The sequence below is a fragment of the Amblyraja radiata genome, chromosome 14, assembly GCF_010909765.2.
Source record: "Amblyraja radiata isolate CabotCenter1 chromosome 14, sAmbRad1.1.pri, whole genome shotgun sequence".
NCBI classification, from domain to species: domain Eukaryota; kingdom Metazoa; phylum Chordata; class Chondrichthyes; order Rajiformes; family Rajidae; genus Amblyraja; species Amblyraja radiata.
In genome coordinates this window covers 34,273,857-34,295,385 of record NC_045969.1, presented here as the reverse complement: position 1 = coordinate 34,295,385, position 21,529 = coordinate 34,273,857, and the positions used below count along the sequence as shown (strand labels likewise).

At 42.8% G+C, this 21,529-nt stretch overlaps 1 protein-coding gene across 1 annotated transcript in view; it reads left to right on the top strand.

The window, feature by feature from the left end:
• LOC116980661 (G-protein coupled receptor 1-like) overlaps positions 1 to 21,529 on the top strand; it is a 114,630-nt gene that overhangs the window by 80,473 nt on the left and 12,628 nt on the right. Inside the window, exons 10-11 of the mRNA XM_033033104.1 lie at positions 6,364 to 6,411; positions 9,143 to 9,225. Of these exons, the coding sequence (XP_032888995.1) occupies positions 6,364 to 6,411; positions 9,143 to 9,225 (131 nt within the window). The remainder of the gene's footprint in view (positions 1 to 6,363; positions 6,412 to 9,142; positions 9,226 to 21,529) is intronic.

The window sequence follows — 21,529 nt, the reverse complement described above, 5'->3', positions numbered from 1 at the left end:
ATTAGGAGACCAAAACTGCACACAATACTCCAGATGTGGTCTCACCAGGGCCCTGTACAACTGCAGAAGGACCTCTTTACTCCTATACTCAAATCCTCTCGTTATGAAGGCCAATAGACCATTAGCTTTCTTCACTGCCTACTGTACCTGCATGTTTACTTTCAGTAACTGTAACTATTATGGAGTTTGCCTGAGAATCTAACAAGAAATGGAGATACAACCACTAACAAACATTCTCTCTGACAACCATCAAAAACAGAACCAGAATGTATCAATCTTTGTGTTAAATCTGTCCTGAGTTAATTTTGAATCACACATCCATGGTGTCATTGAAACATTCTATACACACAATATGTGCTTCACCCATCTCAGCTCATTAGCTGATGAAAGCACCATCCATGGGAGTTTATTAATGTCTGGATTTGACTTTCTCAGTATACTTTTGGCTGGCCTACCTCATTCATTTATTTCATAAACATGATCATAAATAACCCTGCTGCCCATGTTTTGAAACACGTCAAGTTTCCACCATCTCTGCACTTGTTGATTATATGGGCATTTGGTTAAGCAATGCTAAAGTGTAAGTTTCTCACATTTTAAAATTCCATCCTGGTTGGCACGGTAATGAATCAGGTTGTGCTGTTGCCTTCCATCCAGGGAACCTGGTTCAAGCCTGACCCTGGATGCTCTCTGTGTGATGTTTGCATGTTTTCTTTGCATGGATTTCTGCCAAGTGGTCCAATTTCCTCCCTTGACCCAAACACATTAGTTAATTGGGCCATTTTAAATAACCCCATAGCAAACAGAAGAAGAATCAAAGGGGAATTGATGGGCACATTAAAGAACAGCATTACAGAACAAACACCCACGATCGAGCGTGACAACAGGTGCTGCCTATACGGAGTTTGTACGTTATTCCCATGACCTGCGTGGGTTTTCTCAGGAATCTCCAGTTTCCTCCCACACTCCAAAGGCATACAGGTTTGTAGGTATTCAAAAGGGAACTGCAGATGCTGGAATATCGAAGGTACACAAAATTGCTGGGGAAACTCAGCGGGTGCAGCAGCATCTACGTCTGAAGAAGGGTTTCGGCCCGAAACGTCGCCTATTTCCTTCGCTCCATAGATGCTGCTGCACCCGCTGAGTTTCCCCAGCAATTTTGTGTACCCAGGTTTGTAGGTAAATTGGCTTGGTATAATTGCAAAAATTGTGCCTGGTGTGTGTAGGATAATGTTAGTGTGTGTGGGTCGCTGGTCGGCATGGACTCGCTGGGCCGAAGGGCCTATTTCCGTGCTGTATCTCTATACTAAACTAAACTAAACAGAAGTTGCAGAGCATACAAGGGTACAAGGGTACAAGAGCATACAAGGGCAATAATATTTGAGATACACTGCTGACACTTAGGGCGGCACACTGGTAGAGCTGCTGCCTCACAATGCCAAAAACCCAGGTTCAATCCTGACCTCAGGTGCTGTTTGTGTAGAGTTTGCATGTTCTCCCTGTGGCCACGTGGATTTCCTCTAGGCGGTCCGGTTTCCTCCCACATTTCAAAGACGAAGGTGTATTGGTTAATTGACCTCTGTGCATGCCTCTTATGTGTAGGGAGTGCACGCGAAAGTGGGATAACAGAACTAGTGAAAACGGGGGATCGATGGTTAACCTGGACTTGGTGGGCGAAAGGAACTGTTTCCATGCTGTATCTCTCTAAACTCTCTCTGAGGTATACTTAGCGTTATTTAAAACTTTATTAGCACTTTATTAGCACTCACTGCTCGCACAGTATTCTACCTGGCTTGACACAATGTTGTCAGTCATATTAGGTTTATGGCTTCTCTTTGTTATATAATCCCAGATCCAGGGTTTCTTCCTTCTGAATATTATTCCCGGGTACTCACTATCATCCCAGATTCTCGTGTTGTTCCATGGTTTCATAAAGAATGAAATTCTATTTTCAAGACCAGTTTCCCTCCTTTTGATCTCTTCCAGTAAGACAGTACAACAGTCAAATCTGATCTATTTTGTACACTTTCACCCATTTCCAAATGTTTGTTCAAACTGAAAGCATTGACTGTTCTTCTGTCCTATTCCACAAGGAGAGGGGGATTGGTACTCATGGGGATGTTCTGCTGGCAGCTAGCATGAATCAGATCAGCTGAATGGCCTCCTTCAATATAATAAATAAGTAATTTAGACCTCTTTAATCCTGAAATGTAATTATTGCTAACTGTATTTACTTTAGTTCAACTTTTTTTCCGTCAGGACCCTGAGTTGTGGAATTCTTTACCTCAACCTCTCTGTCTTTCCACTTTTGACATTCCTCGGGTCTTTCCTTATGATGCTGGGTATCAAATTTTGTCTAACTACTATAAGAATAGAAATGTTGTTTTATTAAAACTGGAGTGTAGCTTAAATAATTTGTATTTGCATTTTATTTGGACTCGTGTCTCACCTTCATCTCATATAACTCAATATACAACCTATGTGTCTCAATATACAACCAAAGTGCTGGACTAATTCAGGGGGTCAGGCAGCATCTCTGGAGAACGTGGATAGGTGATATTTCGGGTACGGGCTCTCCTTCAGTCTGTAAAAGCATTGCCTATCCCTGTTCTCCAGAGATGCTGCTTACCCATTCAGGTACAACAGCATCTTGTGTCTTATGGGCCCCCACCCAACACATCATGTCACTAAGTTCTCTGAAGGTGCTGCCTGACCTGCTGAGTTACTCCAGCACTTTGTCTCTTTTTTTTGTAAGTCAGCATCTGCTGCACCTTGCGTCTTCAATATACAACCAATCAGTTTAATATTCCTTGTGAACTTTATTTATTAGTTGTTTCTTTTCATTGATCAGTGTTTAAAGCCTTCTAAAGCTATATATATATATTTTAAAATCCTGAAATGCTTCTCATAGTTCATTATTCAGTGAAGGATGATCTTAATGGTGTCAAATAAAATGTAACATTACTTTTTTACTTTTCTAGTCTCGAATTCATAAAATTGTTTGAGACAATTTTGCAGCAAATGATTTATTGTGCATAAATTTTTTAATTATGATTTAAGCATTCTTTTATGGAATATTCCTTCTGGTGCTCTTTATGTAAGTAAGGTAAATGCTGATTTCCTCCCTCCCACCAACTTCCCTGTCAAGGTTCACTCAAACGTCCCACCTGCCTGCTCGCACATTAAGCATAACTAGAAATACAACCATTGAGGACCATCCCATTTTATTCAAAGCTGCAGTGAAAGTAATTGATAGCCATTCGGTAATTATTTTTTCAAATCGCTGGATAGCTGTGCTCCTAATATAAGGCAACACTGTGCATTTCTACACGATCAATAAAACTAACAATGCTGGCCTGGAGACATTATATATTTTTCTGAAAGCCTTTTTGTGATAAATTGCAGAGGGTTGACTAAGTTAGTGCCTCCCACTGAAATCAACACTCAGGCACTCACCTGCCATGTAGTCTGCTTAATTTCTACAAAAAGCTTTTCAAGATCAGTGTTTCTTTCATGCTACCTCATTGCTGACCTTTTGCTATAATCCATGTTCATCATCTTTTGGTTGGGAATGAAGAATAGATGTATCTTTATATCCACAGATCGTAGCATTATTAAACATAATTTGATTAAAATTTGTGCACACTAGGTTTTCCATGATGATTCTCCTTTGTTAATTTAGTTACAAACATTGTAATGCTGCATCTTTTATTTTTCATAATATTAAACACCACAGACTCTTGTATAACCACAGATCTGAGGAGCACAGATCTGATGTATTTTCTCATAGAATACCATTTTTGGATTGACTCTGCCACTATCAGCACCCTTATAAACTATTTACTAATCACCAGCCAGCCAGTACCACCCTTGCTTATACCACGAATGTGCAGATTGTAGCCAGGTCTACAAAACACAAAAGATGCACTCCGAAACTGCTTCAGGATGATCAGATCAATTTGCAGGGTTGGACACCAGAGTCATTGATGATTGTGACGACACTTTCCATTTATGATCCTCTCCAATGCCGGCCACAGGCAAACGAGCCATAACTGGATCTGATGAATGCTTATTGGACCAATTAATCTGATCCTTGTCCTTATAAACCCAGGAGTTCAGCCAGAGGGAAAAGTAGAGGAAGCTGCTGGGATGAATCCGAGTTTGCCTGTGCCTCCCCATTGACAACGAGGGACTGAACCCTTGTGTGGACTGGGACCTTCTGATGTTTTTGTTTATTGTTAGGAATATAGCCTATTGGGTGAGTTCACGATACTGTAAGTACCACTGTGGTCTTTGCTGATCCGGCATAGACATAGAAACATGTAGAAAATAGGTGCAGGAGTAGGCCATTCGGCCCTTAGAGCCTGCACCGCCATTCAATATGATCATGGCTGATCATCCAACTCAGTATCCTGTATCTGCCTTCTCTCCATACCCCCCTGATCCATTTTGCCACAAGGGCCACATCGAACTCCCTCTTAAATATAGCCAATGAACTGGCCTCAACTATCTTCTGGGGCAGAGAATCATAACTGACGCCCCACCAGGTGTAGTTTAGTTCGGAGATACAGCACGGAAACAGGCCATTCGGCCCACCGTGTTCGCACCCACCAGCGATCCCCGCACATTAACACTATTCTACACACTAGGGACAATTTACAATTTTACCAAGCCAATTAACCTACAAACCTGTACGTCTTTGGAGTGAAGGTGGAAACCGGAGCACCTTGAGAAAACCCATGCGGTGAACATACAAACTCCATACAGACAGCACCCGTAGTCACCATATTGATGGCTAATTTATCTCTCTGCACCTGATAGTCACACTTTAGTTTGCCTGAAGAAGGGTTTCGATCCAAAACGTCACGTATTCCTTCTCTCCAGAGAGATGCTGATGGTCCTGCAGAGTTACTCCAGCTTTTTGTGTCTATCTTTAGTTTGCCATTGTGGTTCACTGAAAGAGTTTCCACTGCTTCAGTGCCCAGTTTTATGTTTGAATGTCATCTGGTACTGGGCACTGTTGCAGAATGAAAACAGAGACTGCTCTCAGGATGCCAGGTACTGACCAAGATTAGCTGTCTGTGGTCACTCATAAAATTGAACACTGGAGGAATGGAATCTTTCATTTCTAGTAATGAAGAGTTATGTGGTTTGCAAAGAATAGTGTAATCATGTGGATTGCTCTTCATTGCTCTTTACCCAGCATATACAAAGTATAGTTGGCTCCATTTGAATGAGAGTATTTTTGACCTCCCTTAATGCAATAGTGATAATATTGCAGACACCTTTATTATCAGCTTTCAGAGAGGCATGTAAAAACATTTCCACAGTTACCTCAGCTGAAATTGGCCCTGTAGTTTAGTTTAGAGATACAGCATGAAGACAGGCCATTAGGCCCACTGAGTCCACGCCGACAAACGATCACCCGTACACTAGTTCTATGTTATCCCAATTTAGGATACTACGCATTAGGGCAATCTGCAGAAGCCAATTAACCTGCAAATCTGCACATACACTTCCTGTGACCTATACGGTCACAGGAAGAACGTACAAATTCCATGCAGTGAGCACCGGTAGTCAGGATTGAACCAGGTCTCTGGCGCTGTGAGACTACTGCTGCGCCACTGGGCCTTCCCTGTAGGTCTTGCTCAAATCGGAGTTTGCGGTTTTGGCTGCAGCAATAGTACAAAGTGAATTTACAGAAAACTATGCTTTAAGTGTCGAATAGGTCAGGAGGACACATTATTGGCAACAATGCTGAATACAAGATTCAACTGTCAGCTCCTTATGCCAGTTTATCCACAGTGAAGCAATCTCCCTAATTATGTTTACAGATCTGAAAAAATATTTTTTTCTCGTCCTTTTTCACCATCTTTTTCAGCTCAGCAGATCCTCTGTTCATTCCACCCATGATACTGATTCTTTCAGCATATGCACCATCTGAACTCCTACAATTTGCAACAGCCATAGAAAGTACCAAACATTGACAGAATTACTCGTTATGCCAGAACAAATCAGCCAGCAACTAATCTAAACGTAGTGGAAATTGCATTTAGATAGCTCTGGGCCTTGTAGCTGCTGAACTAGTATACTGCAGATGTTTCTAAGAGAGAATGTTCGCTGATGCCTATTAAACTCTAAATATTTAACTCTTATATGGAGATTGATGTCTTGGCCACTCTGTGTACTTCCTGCAGGCATTCCATGGGTGTACACATGTCATTACTAATGAGGTGCACTTGTAGATACAATTTATCGCATAAATGGTTCCCACAATACACAAGCAAAGAGTATAGCTGATCTGAATGTTGCAGTATTTGTTCTTTAACTCCATTTCAGTATCTTCGACCTTTCTTTTAACAGGTTTTAACCTGGTCTGGCCCATATGATCCTGAAAAAGAAAGAAGCAAGGTACAGTTTTGATGATACTATAACTTAAATTATAGTGATGCAACAAAATACATTTTCTTACAATATTGTGCCAATAAGATAATTTTAAAGCAATAGACAGCAAGCAAATCTTGTGGGTTAAATATCGATGTTTCACCTCAGGTTGTAGGTATGAGGATTCTTTTTTCAGTTGTCTATTGTTACGGACATGTAACTCATAATTTAAAATAAAATCTTCTTAGGATGTAGGTCTTCCTAGTTTTACTGTCTTTGGCCGAAGTATATTTGATCAGTGCTTGGAAATATTATGGGTTTTGTAGACATAAATGTAAAAAGCAAGTGAGGAGTTGGTTAAATGCAGCTCTAACAGATAAGCTATAATCGTCTGAAAATACAGCTGTTAACTGTTGCAGTTTGCCATTAACAATGCCTTATTATTATTTTTTTTGTGCTTTAGGTAGGAGGCAGCAATCTCACATCATTTTTTAAAATTTGGAAAATTACAATATATCCTTTATTCGAACAAGTGCTGGGGTAACTCAGTCTGAAGCAGGGTCCCGACCTGTAACATTACCTTTCTATTCCCTCCATAGTTGCTGCCTGACCCGCTGAGTTCCTCCAGCATATAATGTTCGGCTCAAGATTCCACCATCTGACTTACTCCAGAATTTTGTGTTTGAATCAATAATATATCCAACTTTTCTAAATAAAAAAATAATTTGCAATTGCTGCCTATTATCTAGAGCACAAAAAATAACACAATAAGGCATTGCTAATAGCAAACTGCAACAATTAACAGCTTTATTTTTTGGAAGAATATAATGCTGTCTGTTTGAGTTACCTAAGCAACAGAACCTTTATTCCTAGATATATTTGTGCATTTTCAAAAATAATATATATTTTTAGTTATCTAGACTATATTCCAACTATGAATAAATGTATTTCTTATAATTAATAAAATTAATTTAATTGATCATTTCTGGGCAGCAGAAGTTGTAGGTTTTAACTACTGTATGTTTTTGTATTTACTGGCATTAAGAATTGAAAATCCAACCCTGCGATAATTGTAAAAGGTGAATGCTGCCACTCTCTGGTTTCTAATATTACTGCAAACTATATTGTCAGCATCTGCATCTTGTTTTTGTGAATAATCTCTGAAAGAATGAACACTTAAATGCAAAAAAAAACATATTCATTGTAGGCTTTTACCATCCTAACTCCAAAATATTGAATATTTTTGAAGTAGAATCCCTAGATTTTATAGGAGATATAGAAGTAACTCCAGATGCTGGTTTGTTTAAAAAAAGACACAAAGTGCTGGAGTAACTCTGCCAGGATAAGGAGCATAGACACAGAATGCTGGAGTAACTCAGTGGGACAGGCAAAATCTCTGGAGAGAAGGAATGGATGATATTTCAGGTCAAGACCCTTCTTCAGACTGATGTCAGGGGAGAGAGAGATAAGGAAGTGTAAGATGTGAAAATAGGACAAAGGGAATGGAGATCAAGGAAAATGTAGAATAGATCATTGTTAGCTGGGAGTAGGTAACAACAAAGCAAACAGATAAAATGTAATCAGTGACAGTAAGACTGGTCGGAGAACTGAGAAGGGGAGGGATGGAGAGAGGGAAAGCAAGGGTTACTTGAAGTTAGAGAAGTTAATGTTCATACCGCTGGGGTGTAAGCTGCCCAAGCGAAATATGAGGTGCTGTTCCTTCAATTTGTGCTGTGCCTCACTCTGACAATGGAGGAGGCCCAGGACAGTGTGGGTATGGGAAGGGGAATTAAAGTGTTTAGCAACTGGGAGATCAGGTAGGTTTAAGCAGACTGAGCGGAGGTGTTCAGCGAAAATGGCGAAACTGGAGCACATGGATAGGTGATGTTTCGGGTCGGATCCTTTCACATAATGTGGTGGGTAGTAGAAACCCGCACTTACCTGTATCCACCTATCACACACTGGGTTGGGCCTACCAGCTTTCTACCAATAACCCCTCCCCCTTCCCCCACCACAATCAGTGTGAAGAAAGGTCCTGACCCGAAACGTCACCTATCCGTGTTCTCCAGAGATGTTGCCTGACCTTGTTGAGTTAATCCAGCATGTTGTGCCTTTTTTCGCTACATTTTATATTTGATTGACGGGTGATGTATTTTTGGTGATTAGCAGTTGCAAGATTATTTCGCTTTTTAACAAATTCTATTTAATGGACAGGAGTGTTTTGCTAAAACATTATAAATACATTATAGATGAAATTTAAACTTTTTCAAAAGATAATCATGACAATACTTCTAAAGTTTTGACCAACATTAACCGTACCGCAGTCTGATGTGTCCATTTTCTGTTTTTAAATTTTCAAACCTAGCTACTTAATCTTTTATAAAATAAGGGGTGGCATTTTTTAAATATTCAGTAAATCGTACGTTGTTTATAAACATTCCTGCTGTGGTTTGCAAAATGTGGCTTACAAATGGGACTCTGGATTCAATGTGTTTCATAACCGTTGCTTATTCCTACGTGTTCCTCTGTGTTGTTATTACATTTTGTCCACGTTAATAATCTGCTGATATGGGGATTAATTTTCTGGAAGCAAAGGTGTTCAGTGAATGGTGGATATTATTAGTTTAAAATAGAAGCACAGGTTTGCCTTTCTTTTATTTTTAACAATTAATTTTATGTCTAAAGTTTGATAAGATTATGTACGGAGTTATTTATAACTGAGCCAAATCTGTTTACATTTTATTGTTTTTCCTGATAGATCTTATTAGCTCAAGAAATCAAACCACTTAAGTGGTACCCATCTGTATACCTGGCAGTGTCCCTTTTTCCTCTCATTAACAGGTGAGTGAAAATAAGTGTTGCTGCTGCTTCCAGAGCTTAATAAAGCTACAGTAATTATAGATTACTGCGGCCGAGAAGCGTGACTGCTAGATGATTACTGTCTGATTAAAGATGAGTCATTCTAAATCTTCTGTGCATTGGGTGATGGTTGTTGGCCACCCCTCCCCCCTAACCCCCGGTGGAGGGGGGAGTAGAATCTTATTTTCTTAGGTAAGAGCATTCTTCCATGATAATTTGTTCAAAAATGGCAAATATTTAAAAAAAAATTAAAGCCAAATTGAAAATAATAACTGCCTGCGATGATGACACAATGGTATCTCACAGTCGTCCGATGACAATAGGATCTCATTTACACAAGCTGCCGTGAAGATTCAGGAAACCGAAAATGGCATCACAATGTGATCTCTGCTGCCAATGCAGAGGCTATGAGAGTTAACGGAGTGGGGGATGGGAGGAGAAGAAATGTTATTTAAACATTGTCTAGTGGGGGAGTGCGAAAGGGGAGAGGTGAGGGAGGGAGTGATCGAGGGTAGGGAAAAAGAGAGGGAGGGGAGAGGTGACAGAGAGACAATGGATCAACAGCTTCAAGGGGAGTAAGGAGATTTTTGCCCCCCCCGCCCCCACATGGGAAGGATTGATTGACTCAAGGGAGCGCCGGCGCCGACCAAGAAGTCGAGTCCATTCATTGGCTCCGGGAAGCGGCAACTGCTCCCCCCCCCCATGTGGGACGGATTGATTGCGTTGGGAGAACGGGTGAGTAGTGGAAACGGGTTGCGTTGGGGGAACGGGTTAGTGGTGGAATATTACTTTGGGGAAACAGGGCTCAATGATTCGGGAGGGGAGAGGGGGTATGGAGGGTGTGAGGGAGTGACTGAGGGTAGGGGAAAGGAGAGGGAGGGAGAGTTGAAGAAGGTAGTGGAGGAGGGGAGAAAAGGGAGGGTGAAGAGGGGAGGGGGGGGAGTGTTGGGCGGTGAGGGGAAATTAGCCGGCTTCACTCAGGAGAGCTGGTCCCGCAACGCAATATTCCACCTCTCCACCAATTCCAATATTGCTGGCCAGTGGGGGGGGAGGGGGCTTTCTGGAGCGCTAGCATGGTGTTGTGGGCCGAAGAGACTGGTTTCCAGAGGGCTAGTATGGACATTGTGGGCCGAATGGATTCTTGGGCTGGCAGTTCAGTCACTGAGACCACTCACACACAAACTCACTTACTCTCACTTGCATTTCTCCATCGTGCACACACTTCCCCCACTGAGCCTCCTGTCCCTCCCCCTTCCTGACTCCATCTGCTCATTATTCCCCTCCTCCCAACTCCTGGTTCCACCCATCACCTGGCTGCCCATACCCCATCCCCTCATCCTGGCTATCTCACCTCTACATCGTCAGTCCTGATGCAGGGTCTCAGTCTGAACGGTGGACTTCCGCTCTGTCTCCACAGATGCTGCCTGACCCACTGAATTCCTCCAGGAGTTTTCTATTTGTTGCAGATTCCAGCATCTGCTGCCACCTGTGGCACCTCATTGTGTAGAAGATGTTTGAAAGCAGATCAAATTATTTGATGTCCACAGTTTAACCAGGGAACTTTTCCCAGGACCATGAGTTTACTTTTAATTTATTGTTGTATCAATAATGTGCATAAATCATTAGGAAGTCATACAGGATGTATTGGAATTATGTCCTTTTTTCAGACTTATGATTGGTTGAAGTAATTAAATTTAATGACATAGAAACAAAGAACTGCAAATGCCGCCTTATACCAAAGATAGACCCAAAGTGCTGGAATAACTCAACGGGTCAGGCAGCATCTCTGGAGAAAAGGAATGGCTGCCTTTTTGGCTAGAAATGCAACCCATCCCTTTTCTCCAGAGATGCTGCCTGACCCATTGGGTTACTCTAGCACTTTATGTCTATCTTTAATGACAAACATATTGAGCCAGACCACACTGGGCGGGGCACAATGCAAATTGCTGGAGGAACTCAGCGGGTCAAGCAGCATCTCTGGAGGAAAAAGGGAACGGGGAAGGCGACGTTTTAGGGCTGGAACTCCTTCATTCTAAGCTGGGCTCGCTACCCATAATCTGCAATTATCCAGCGAAGAACAGATTTACTGACCCTCCCACCTTCGCATCAGTGGCGAGCTCACGGTGGCGGGCAGATCACAGGCACCAGGGTGAAGCGATCCAGCTGTCCAAAAGCCTGTGATCGCCTTGGACAAAAGGCAAAGCTGGCATTGAGATGTGTCTGACTCAGATTTATTTAGAAAATATATTCTTCTTCTTATCAAGTCCACATCACAAGATTAGAAATTGTTCAGCCGAGCTGAACACACTTCTCGGCATCTGCATACAATGGCGTCTTGCGCTTCCTGTGCGTGGTAGTGGAAAGATTGGTGGAAACAGGGCCGCGACGTGAACGCTCTTTCCTTGACCCCAGAAAATATATTAAAAATTATGGAAATATAAATCAAAGGTAGACATAAAAGCTGGAGAAACTCAGCAGGTGAGGGAGCGTCTATGGAACGAAGGAATAGACGATGTTTCGGGTCGAGACCCTTCTTCAGACATCAGTCGGGGGGGGGGGGGGGAAGAAAGGAAGATGCGGAGACAGTAGGCTGGGGAAGAGCTGGGAAGGGGAGGGGAAGGAGGGAGAAAGCAAGGACTACCTGAAATTGGAGGTCAATGTTCATACCTGGGGTGTAAACTACCCAAGCAAAATATGAGGTGCTGTTCCTCCAGTTTGCGGTGGGGCTCACTGTGGCCATGGAGGAGGCCCAGGACAGAAAAGTCGGATTTGGAATGGGACGGGGAGTTGAAGTGCTGAGCCAACGGGAGATCAGGTTGGTTATTGCGAACTGAGCGGAGGTGTTGGGCGAAGCGATCGCCAAGCCTGCGCTTGGTCTCTCCGATGTTGGGCAGTTGACAACTGGAACAGCGGATGCTAGATGAGGTTGGAGAAGGTGCAGGTGAACCTCTGCCTCACCTGGAAAGACTGCTTGGCTCCTTGGATGGAATCGAGGGGGGAAGATAAAACGACAAGTGTAGCATTTCCTGCGGTTGCAAGGGAAAGTACCAGGGGAGTGGGCGGTTTGGGTGGGAAGGGACAAATTGACCAGGGAGTTACGGAGGGAACGGTCTCTGCGGAAAGCAGAAAGGGGAAGATATGGGAAGTTGTGGCCAGTGGTGGGATCCGGTTGGAGGTGGCGAAAATGTCGGAGGATTATATGTTGTATGTGACGGCTGGTAGGGTGGAAGGCGAGAACAAGGGGGACTCTGTCCTTGTTAAGAGTAGGGGGATGGGGAGTGGGAGCGGAGCTGCAAGATATAGAGGAGATCCTGGTGAGAGCCTCATCTATAGTCGAAAAGGGGAACCCCCGTTCCCTAAAGAATGAGGACATCGCCGATGCCCTGGTGTGGAACACCTCATCCTGAGTGCAGTTGCGGCGTAGATGGAAGAATTGGGAGTAGGGGATAGCGACCTCACAGGAGGCAGGGTGGGAAGAAGTGTAGTCCAGATAGCCATGGGAGTCAGTGGGTTTGTAGTAGATGTCGGTCAGTAGCTTGTTACCTGTGATGGAGATGGTGAGGTCTAGAAACGGTAGGGAGATGTCGGAAATGGTCCAGAGGAATTTGAGTGTCGGATGGAAGTTAGTGGTGAAAAGGATGAAGTCAGTGTGTTCTGCACGAGTGCAGGAGGTAGCACCAATGTAGTCGTCAATGTAGCGGAGGGAGAGTTTTTTTATCTACCTTCGATTTTTCCAGCATCTGCAGTTCTTTCTTAAATATAGAACAGTTACTTTAAAACATCTTAACAAAATAATGTTTAAAACATGCTTTACATGTTGCCTCCTAATGTGCAGGTCTGGAATTACCATTGAAATCAATGGGGTTTCCAAACCCTCCATCAAGTGTAAGATACTGTAGCGATTTTCCCGACATAAAAACTACTCGGCCATTGGATTTTTTGGGAGGTCCATTGATGGACCGAAGTGAAGTGTCGATCTGAGTCTGTGATTAAATCCCTTACTCTCAAAGAACGTTTAAAATCTGGGGGTTATTTAAGTCTGAATGGCCTATTGCAGGCGATTCAATCCTTAGTGGGTATTTATAGATCGGGTTTGAAGACAATAACCTAGGAACCACAATCAAAAGAATGGCATGTTGTTTCAGGATTATTTTAGAACCTTTGGAAATCTAACGCGTGTTTTTTACTTTAATTTCCTTCTGTGGCTTTAATTTCCTTATATCGCTTTTATTTTCTATTGCTCTGTGTAGCGATGCCCCTGGTTTCCGACAGGAGCACAATAAGTGCCCTACTATGTATTTGTCATATGTTCAATATCTGGAGGACCCAACCAATATAATTTTGCACTTGGTAAATCTTGCTACGAACATGTCTTTTCCACTTGATTATTTAATCTGGCATTTTGGTGCCAAGCATCAAACCATTGCTCCCTCTGGTGGTGAAAAAGTCAGTCCGCTTCCAGTAAATCATTAAATATAAATTAAAACAGAACATGTTGGAAATACTCAGCAGGTCAGGCAGCATCTAGGAGAGAGAAACAGAACTAACTTTCAGTTCCACGACCTTTCATCAAATCTTATTTTTGGAGGAAGATAGTTCTTTTTCAAAGTAATGCATGTTATATAAATGTTGTGTTCCAATAATTGGGAGAACATTTTAATCTACTTGATATTAATTTTATTCAAACTGCAATAAAACCATTGCTCTTCATATTTGTATACAATTGAGTAATAATAATAATAAATTTTATTTAATGGGCGCCTTTCAGACATCTCAAGGACACCTTACATAGTAATCGGAATAACATATAATCGGAATATAACAAGTAATAAAGACATCACAGAGACACAAATTAAAAACAGAATTCAATCCAAAAACAGAAAATCAAAAACACAGTGTGAAGAGAGAGCAGCGGCAGCCAAAGCGCGCCAACGTCCACTCTCTCTTCACGGCAGCCATCTTGGACACAGACCTACAGGACTACAATTAGACAAAAAAATCATCCCCCCACAGTGGACACCACTGTGGGGAAAGGCACAATGTCCAGTCCCTACCCCATGTTCACCCCAAAGTCAGGCCTATTGAGGCCACCGCAATTGCCTCTACGGAGGCCCGATGTCCCTGGCCGTTCTCACCGGGTGGTCTTGCCCCGGCGTCGGGAGAGTCCTTTCGGCGGCTGGGCCACCTGGAACGGCCGCTTCCTGGTTGGAGCCCGCGGCTGCCGAAGCCGACAAGGCCGCGCCAGTTTGGAGCTCCCAGGCTCCCGATGAAAAAGTCGGCGCCGCCTCTCCGCACTGCCGCCTCTCCGCTCCGCAGACCCGCAGCCCGGAGATGTTGCTCTCGGCGGTCCAGCTCGCCAGAGCTCCAGCGCGGCGACCCAGGCAAGGCGTCGCCCGCTCCACTCCACTCCGCTCCAGCGCTCCAACGCTGTGCCGCCCCTGCCAGGAAACGGCGCTCCAAGCCCGCAGGTAGGCCACGAGGACGGGTCGACGGGCAGCCCGGAGAAAAGGCTGCCACACCGACCAGGTAGGGACCTAGAAATAAAGTTTACACCTACCCCCCACATTAAAAGACCATATCCCCTACAAACAAAAAACAGGACTCACTAAAAACTATAAAAAAAACGAATTTAAAACGGATGGCTGCTGGCTAACAGCCGTTCACCAAGATGGCTCCTCCTCTCTCCGTAGAGATTGATTATACAATATTATGTCTCTGCTGCCAATACCAATCAATAATTCTCGTTTGGAGATTTTGAAAATGTATATAAGGGTTCCTTTAAATGTTGATTAATTGCCTGTTTTTAGTTGTGGGTGAGGAAATCATTTGTGCAGATGAGTATTTGTTGCATAATAATTTTCTATTTTAACATTGTAATGATACAATGCTGAATGTTCAGATATTTATTGGACGTTGAGTCTATACACGGATTAGGCAAGAGCATAATTATTATATCCTCCATTATAGAGACAAACTATTCCTTCAATCCATCTGCCACTCACTGCCAAAGTTAAACATCACGGTTTCACAAATCTTCAGATTTCAAACTAAACTACTGTTCAGTTTAGTTTAGTTTACTATAGAGATACAGCATTGAAGCAGGCACTTCGGCCCACCGGAGGGACAATTAACCTACAAACCTGCACGTCTTTGGGATGTGGGAGGAAACCGGAGCACGCAAAGATAACCCACCTGGTCACAGGGAGATCGTACAAACTCCGTACAGACAACACTTGTAGTCAGGATCAACCTGGGTCTCTGGCGCTATGGCACCAACTCTACCGCTGTGCCACTGTGCCTCCCTAAAGTTTCTTTTATTTCAGTTTCCTTTATATCCTTTATATCAGTTTATTTTATTTCCTGCATTCCAAATGTTGCATTCATGTGGATAATGTTGAAGAGGTGCTTCAAATATCAACAAAATTCTATGTCTTTCATAGAACAAAACAGGGAAGACTGATGTTTACATATATGAGGGAAGGTCACATATCAGGTAGTTGACATATTAGAAAGACAATTGACTTCAACCATTGACTAATGTCATAATAAGAGTTACATTATAGTTCTGATAAATTATGCGTAAATAAGTGAATTCAAAGTCCTGAAACTACAGCATATTTTCTTCCTTGATATGGTATTATAACGTTGTATTTCCCCCCTTATTACAGAAGCATTTTTCATGTCCATAATTTCATTTGTCCAAAGCATTTTGCCACAAAATGATTCATGTGGCTACTATATTGGTTTTCTCAATGCTATTTTATTGACCACTGTATCTATTTTATTAGTGGTTTGTAGTGCGGTTAGTAGATCAGTGGTCTGATCAGCATTAGCTGCAGTGCATAGATCCTCTTCCGCAAATTGTAAAGGTTTAATGCCTGTAACAGTTTCTTAGGAAGAGCTTTTGAGGACCTCTGTTTCTATGGATACAATCCTAGCCATCAGTCTGGGTGTTGCTCAGGATCATGAGGCTGCTTGTCTTCCGAGTACAAGTCAAACTTAATGGATCAGTTTTAGACTAATATTGATTAAAATAGACAACTTGAATCAGTATCACTGCACTGTGGTTTCCCGCAGTATTTAATGAGAGGAATAATGTTGGTGTGGGTTTTTATCCAGTATTGGTCCAGTATCTTTTGCACTAACTGAACTTTAATCAAAATACTTAGAGATTGCTTTTATTTGTATTGTTCCAGTCAGTTAAATATGCTAATCTTTGTCTTCATTTCCCACTCCCAGCCACCTCTACAATTATTTGTTAACAATTATTTTGTGGACATAGTTCAGTGACAGAACATGATTTGCAGAATGATTGAAAGTATATTTAGCTGTAAAAGTCGCAACAGATGATTAACTATCCACAACGTGTCAGCAATGCCTCTTATTATGACAGCAAGATAAATGGTTTTGCCACATGGGACATATCTTGGAATTAATTTCAAACACCACGCCACCCCAGATTTTGGACTGGCTTTTAATTTTTTGACTTTGAGTACCTTTTAATGTTGGTGAGTTTGCCATTGTGCAAACTTCACAGAAAGGTTAAATGTTTTATAGAAATATTTCCTTGAAACAAAAGAAAATTGGTATGTAGTAACGTTCTCTTTAAAAACATGGTGCCATTCGTGCAGTCTTTGCCAAATTAAATCTCTGGAGCTATTGATGCAGGTATAAGAATTGTCCCCAGTTAAAGATTACAGTTCAGCACTTCTCCAGTGATTCTTACAAACTTCTACACATGCGTACTGCTGGGTTCCATCACAGCTTGGTTTGGGAATAGCTCTGCCCAAGATTGCAAGAAATTGAAGAGTTATGGATGTAGCCTAGTCCATCACACAGACCAGACCACGCACCATTGAGTACTTTGTATCAGATATTCGATATCATGTACTCTGTATTATTCTTCACCAGGGATGATGGTGCTACCCCAGTAAAGACACTGGATACATTAAAAATTGATAGTATAGAAGCAATAGAAGAGTTAGCTGACCTTTAAGCAACCCCATTAAAATAAATGGAATGCATCCTAGGATTTCAAGGGAAGTATGGAAGTGCCTAACCATAATATTCCAGTGGTCTTTGGATATGGGGAGAGGGTGCAGTGAGTACAATGGCACCAGTAGACAGGAGAGTAACCAATGTTACTCCTTTGTCAAAAAAAAGGGAGTAAGATAAATTGAACAATTACTGGCCACTCAATTTACCCTCAGTGCTGGGAAAATCTTTAATGCAATTGCGCCTAGATAGATTAAGTGGCACCTACGAAAAAAAGATTTATTAATGCAAGCCATCACAGATTTGTTAGGGGTAAATCATGTTTAATCAGCTTGATATCATATTTGGATGAGGTAACAGACTTGAGGAAAGTAACAGAGTGTGTGCATGGACTTCCAGAATGTTTTTGACAAGGTGCGACAGGCTTAACGGCAAAGTTGAAGCACATGGCATTAAAGGGACACAGACAGTAAGGATTCATAGTCCTTATAAACGCAGGAAGGTTCTGCTGAACCTTTATAAAATGCTAGTCTGGCCTCAATTTTAGTTGTCACATTATGGGAAGGAAGTAATCCATCAGAGAGGGTCCAAAAAAGATTTATAAGTGCGGTTCCTAAGTTGAGGGACTACAGTTACAAGGAGAGTTTGAAGACCCTAGAATTATTTTCTTTGAAGAAGAGGGTGAGTTGTGAGAAATATAAAACGATTGTCTGGAGAGTAGAGAAAGCGTCAGGCTGTCGCAAGTGATGGAAGGATCAAGAACTAGATAACACAGATATAAATAAAGGGGAAGAAAATCAGGAGTGGAATGGCGAAATTTTTATTTGCAGAGTATGTGGTTGGAATCCGAATGCATTGTCTGCAGATATCAAGGTAAATAGCAGTGTGCCCGTGAGAGGGGATTAGTTAATATATGATTGAGAAAAAAAGGTAAAGCTAGGGAGAAGGGGCAAAGAATGGTAAAGAGCCAGCCCAAACATGATGGGCTGAATTACCTCCATCCCTGCTGTAACCACTTGATGATTCAATGAAGATCCACAGTCTTGAATTTGAGTTCTATCATTACCACATAAACTATTTTAGTTGGATATAGAGTTTATCAATAGCTATTTGTGACTAAACAAACTATCTCCCTGACCATATCTTCTATACATAACTAAAACTCTGATCTTGTGCTCTTCCGGTTTTGCGTTTTTTTTTCTATTTGCGCAAAAACGGTATGCAATAGAGCTACGGTTTTTCGCCACTGTACTCACCATTCTCCTGTGCTACAAGGGCAACAACTTTTGTTCCGATCGATGATATATTTGAAAAGTTATTAAGGTTTAAAAATCGTAAAAAATGCGCATGCGCAGATTAGTCTCCTGTCCTGTCAGTCGCCGCCACGCAGATTGGTCTCCTCTCCTGTCAGTCGCCAGGACAGCGACGCCCCTTCCTGCACCATTGCCGCACTGATTGGCCGGGTCCGCTGTCAGTCACGGGCGGCGCCTGCCTCGCCCGGCGAGGAGAATATAAAGCTGAAGGGGTGGAGTGAGCATCACTAACGCTCCGCCGGCTGTAGCCGCGTCTGCAGGCGCCTCCGTGGTGCCGAGTGGGTGAGAGGCCGAGCCCACTTCACGGCCTCCGTGGTGCCCAGCGCGGGCGCCACCGACCACTTCGTCCGACCCGGGTTTCTACCTGGCAAGGCCCCAGCCGGAGTTCTACGCGGCGATCCAGAAGACATCGAGACAGCGGCGATGAGGCCTCGTGACGATGGGGCGGCGGTGGGGCCTTGCCGAATTTCAAAATCCGCAGAGAAATCTATCTCTTCCTCTTTTTTCAGTTTTTTCTTGTCTCATGTCTGGTGGGGGAGGAGGGGGAATAGAGGGAGAGGAAGGGGATGTGGGGAAGAGAGGGAGAGGAGAGCAGTGGGGGAGGTGAGATGGGATAGTGGGGGGGATAGGAGGAGTGGGGGATAGAGGGATAGGAGCGGGTGGGGAGGGGAGAGGAGTTATGGAAGGAGGAAGGGAGTGACAGGGTAGGGGAAAGGAGGGAGGGAGAGGTGAGGCAGGGATTGGGGAGGAGGAGGAGAGGGGAAAGAAGAGGGAGTATGAGGAAGATGGGGAGGGAGTGCTGGGGGATGAGGAGAAATGAGCTGCGCCTGCGCAGTTGGGGGCTATGCGTGAGTGGTGGAATATTGCGTTGGGAGAATGGGTTGCGTTGGGTGAACGAGTGAGTGGTGGAAAATTTTGTTGGGGGAGCAGACCTAATGGGTCTGCAGTTAGTCTTGTGTTAAATTAAAATTAATCAAATCCGTTAAATCTAATCAAAGTAAGTTTCATTTCATGGGGATTTTTGTTTCAAAATGGAAATGTGGCAACATCAGAATTCTTAAATGTTTATTTAAAGTTTATATCTTTAAAATGTTGGTGTAGGCGAGCTATCAAAATCAACATATTACAATCTTTATAATAATGTATTGGAAATACCTGTTAGTACTGACAATTTATTGCTATTGGCATGCTCAATTAAGGCAACATAGATTAATATGTTTAATTGTGTGCCACAGATTCATCTTAATAATAAAATGAACAACATTCTGCCCACAGGCCACATCCGGCCTTCTAACCTCCACTCCTGCTGTGATGGTGATCGTAGAATGGAGGTTTTTGTATGAGAAAAGCACTAAGCACAGAACCATGACCCACTGCACAGTTGGAGATGCCAGTGTCCTCAGTCCGCAAAAGAAGATGTTGTTTGAATTTTCTTTAAATGCAGTAAATCATCTCTTAATCCTTGTGGCAGAGTTCTTGCTTGCTGAAAAGTAGTCACTAACCAGCCATTCTATACCCTGGTTGGGAACCTCTCAGATCCAATTAGTCAGTGGTTATGAAAATTGAATCCACTGGTTCAATTGGTCAGTCTTGAAGGAGTAAAGAGGGTTCCTGGACTGTACCTTTTCCCTGTGTTAACATCACAACTAACTGGGATACCCATTTTAGACTGGGATACCCATTTTAGAAAATAACAAAATCAAAATGTCCAACATATAAACTTGGTGCAATAATTCCTGATTTAAAATTCCAGAGAGAGAGTTAGAAAGATTAACAATAAGACCGTATGATTGGAGACTTAGGCAATAATGAATCCAAGAACACAGCCATTTCTTGCTGTGCGAAGGGTCATTACTAAAGTGCCTGTCCCACTTACGTGTCCTTGAAACGCAAATTACGCGACCTCGTCGTCGCGTTGAGGCGCACGGGCATCGTATGGCCGCGCGAGGCCGGTCCCACTGAGAAGCGCGGAGGGGTATGTAGTTGTGCGGGGCTCCAGAAGAAGAGTCTTGACACGAAACATCACCCATTGCTTCGCTCCAGGGATTTTGCCAGTCTCGCTGAGTTACTCCTGCATTTTGTGTCCATCTTCAAATGACATCACGCGCTCCAGTCGGCTGTGCGGGCGCATGAAATCGCGCACGATCTTTGCGGGACCGTCGTGCCTCAACGTGACCACGAGGTCGTGTAATTAGCGTGCCAAGGACACGTAAGTGGGACAGGGGCTTAACTCCTCATACGAGAAACTGGCAATCCCACCATGGCACCAGCAGGGCAGAGATATCAGGTCAGAAGTCAGCAGCTTTGTAACAGGCTGAGGGCCACGAGCAATATACATTGCATGTGTTTTTACGGACTAGGTCACATGATTAACATGCATTTTTTTTTAAAATTGGTGTTAATTTTAATCTCACAATTAATTGTTTGACAACTGGCAAGACACTATCAGTCAACAGGCTGGAATTGAACATTTGAAGCTAATTGCCTATGAACACTTTCTTTCAATACTCAAACCCATTTTGTGTTTTGCACATTACTGCTGGGAGAACTCAGTAAGGCTATGCACTGACTTTCAATGTCCCGAAATATCATTCAGTTTTGCTTTGACCTGCCTTATGCTGACCAGGAGCAGCTGTGCAACCCTTCAGGGGAAGACAAACCATTGGAGAGTGGGAAACAAGGAATTATGGATGCTGGCTTACAATAAATGGCACAAAGTGCTGGAATGACTCAGCAGGTCAGGCAGCATCTCTGGAGAACATGGATAGGTGACGTTTCCATTCGGGACCTACTTCAGGCGGATTGGGTGGAAGTGTAGTGGGTGTTATTTAAGTGAATGTTTGGAGATTTGGAGAATTAGAGGGATATGAGATTTCAAATTTACAGGACATTGCCAAATGCCATTAAGTAAACCAAAGTTGATGGTATACTAGGTTTAATGGCTAATAGATAAAAGTTAAATAATGGATATGCACAAA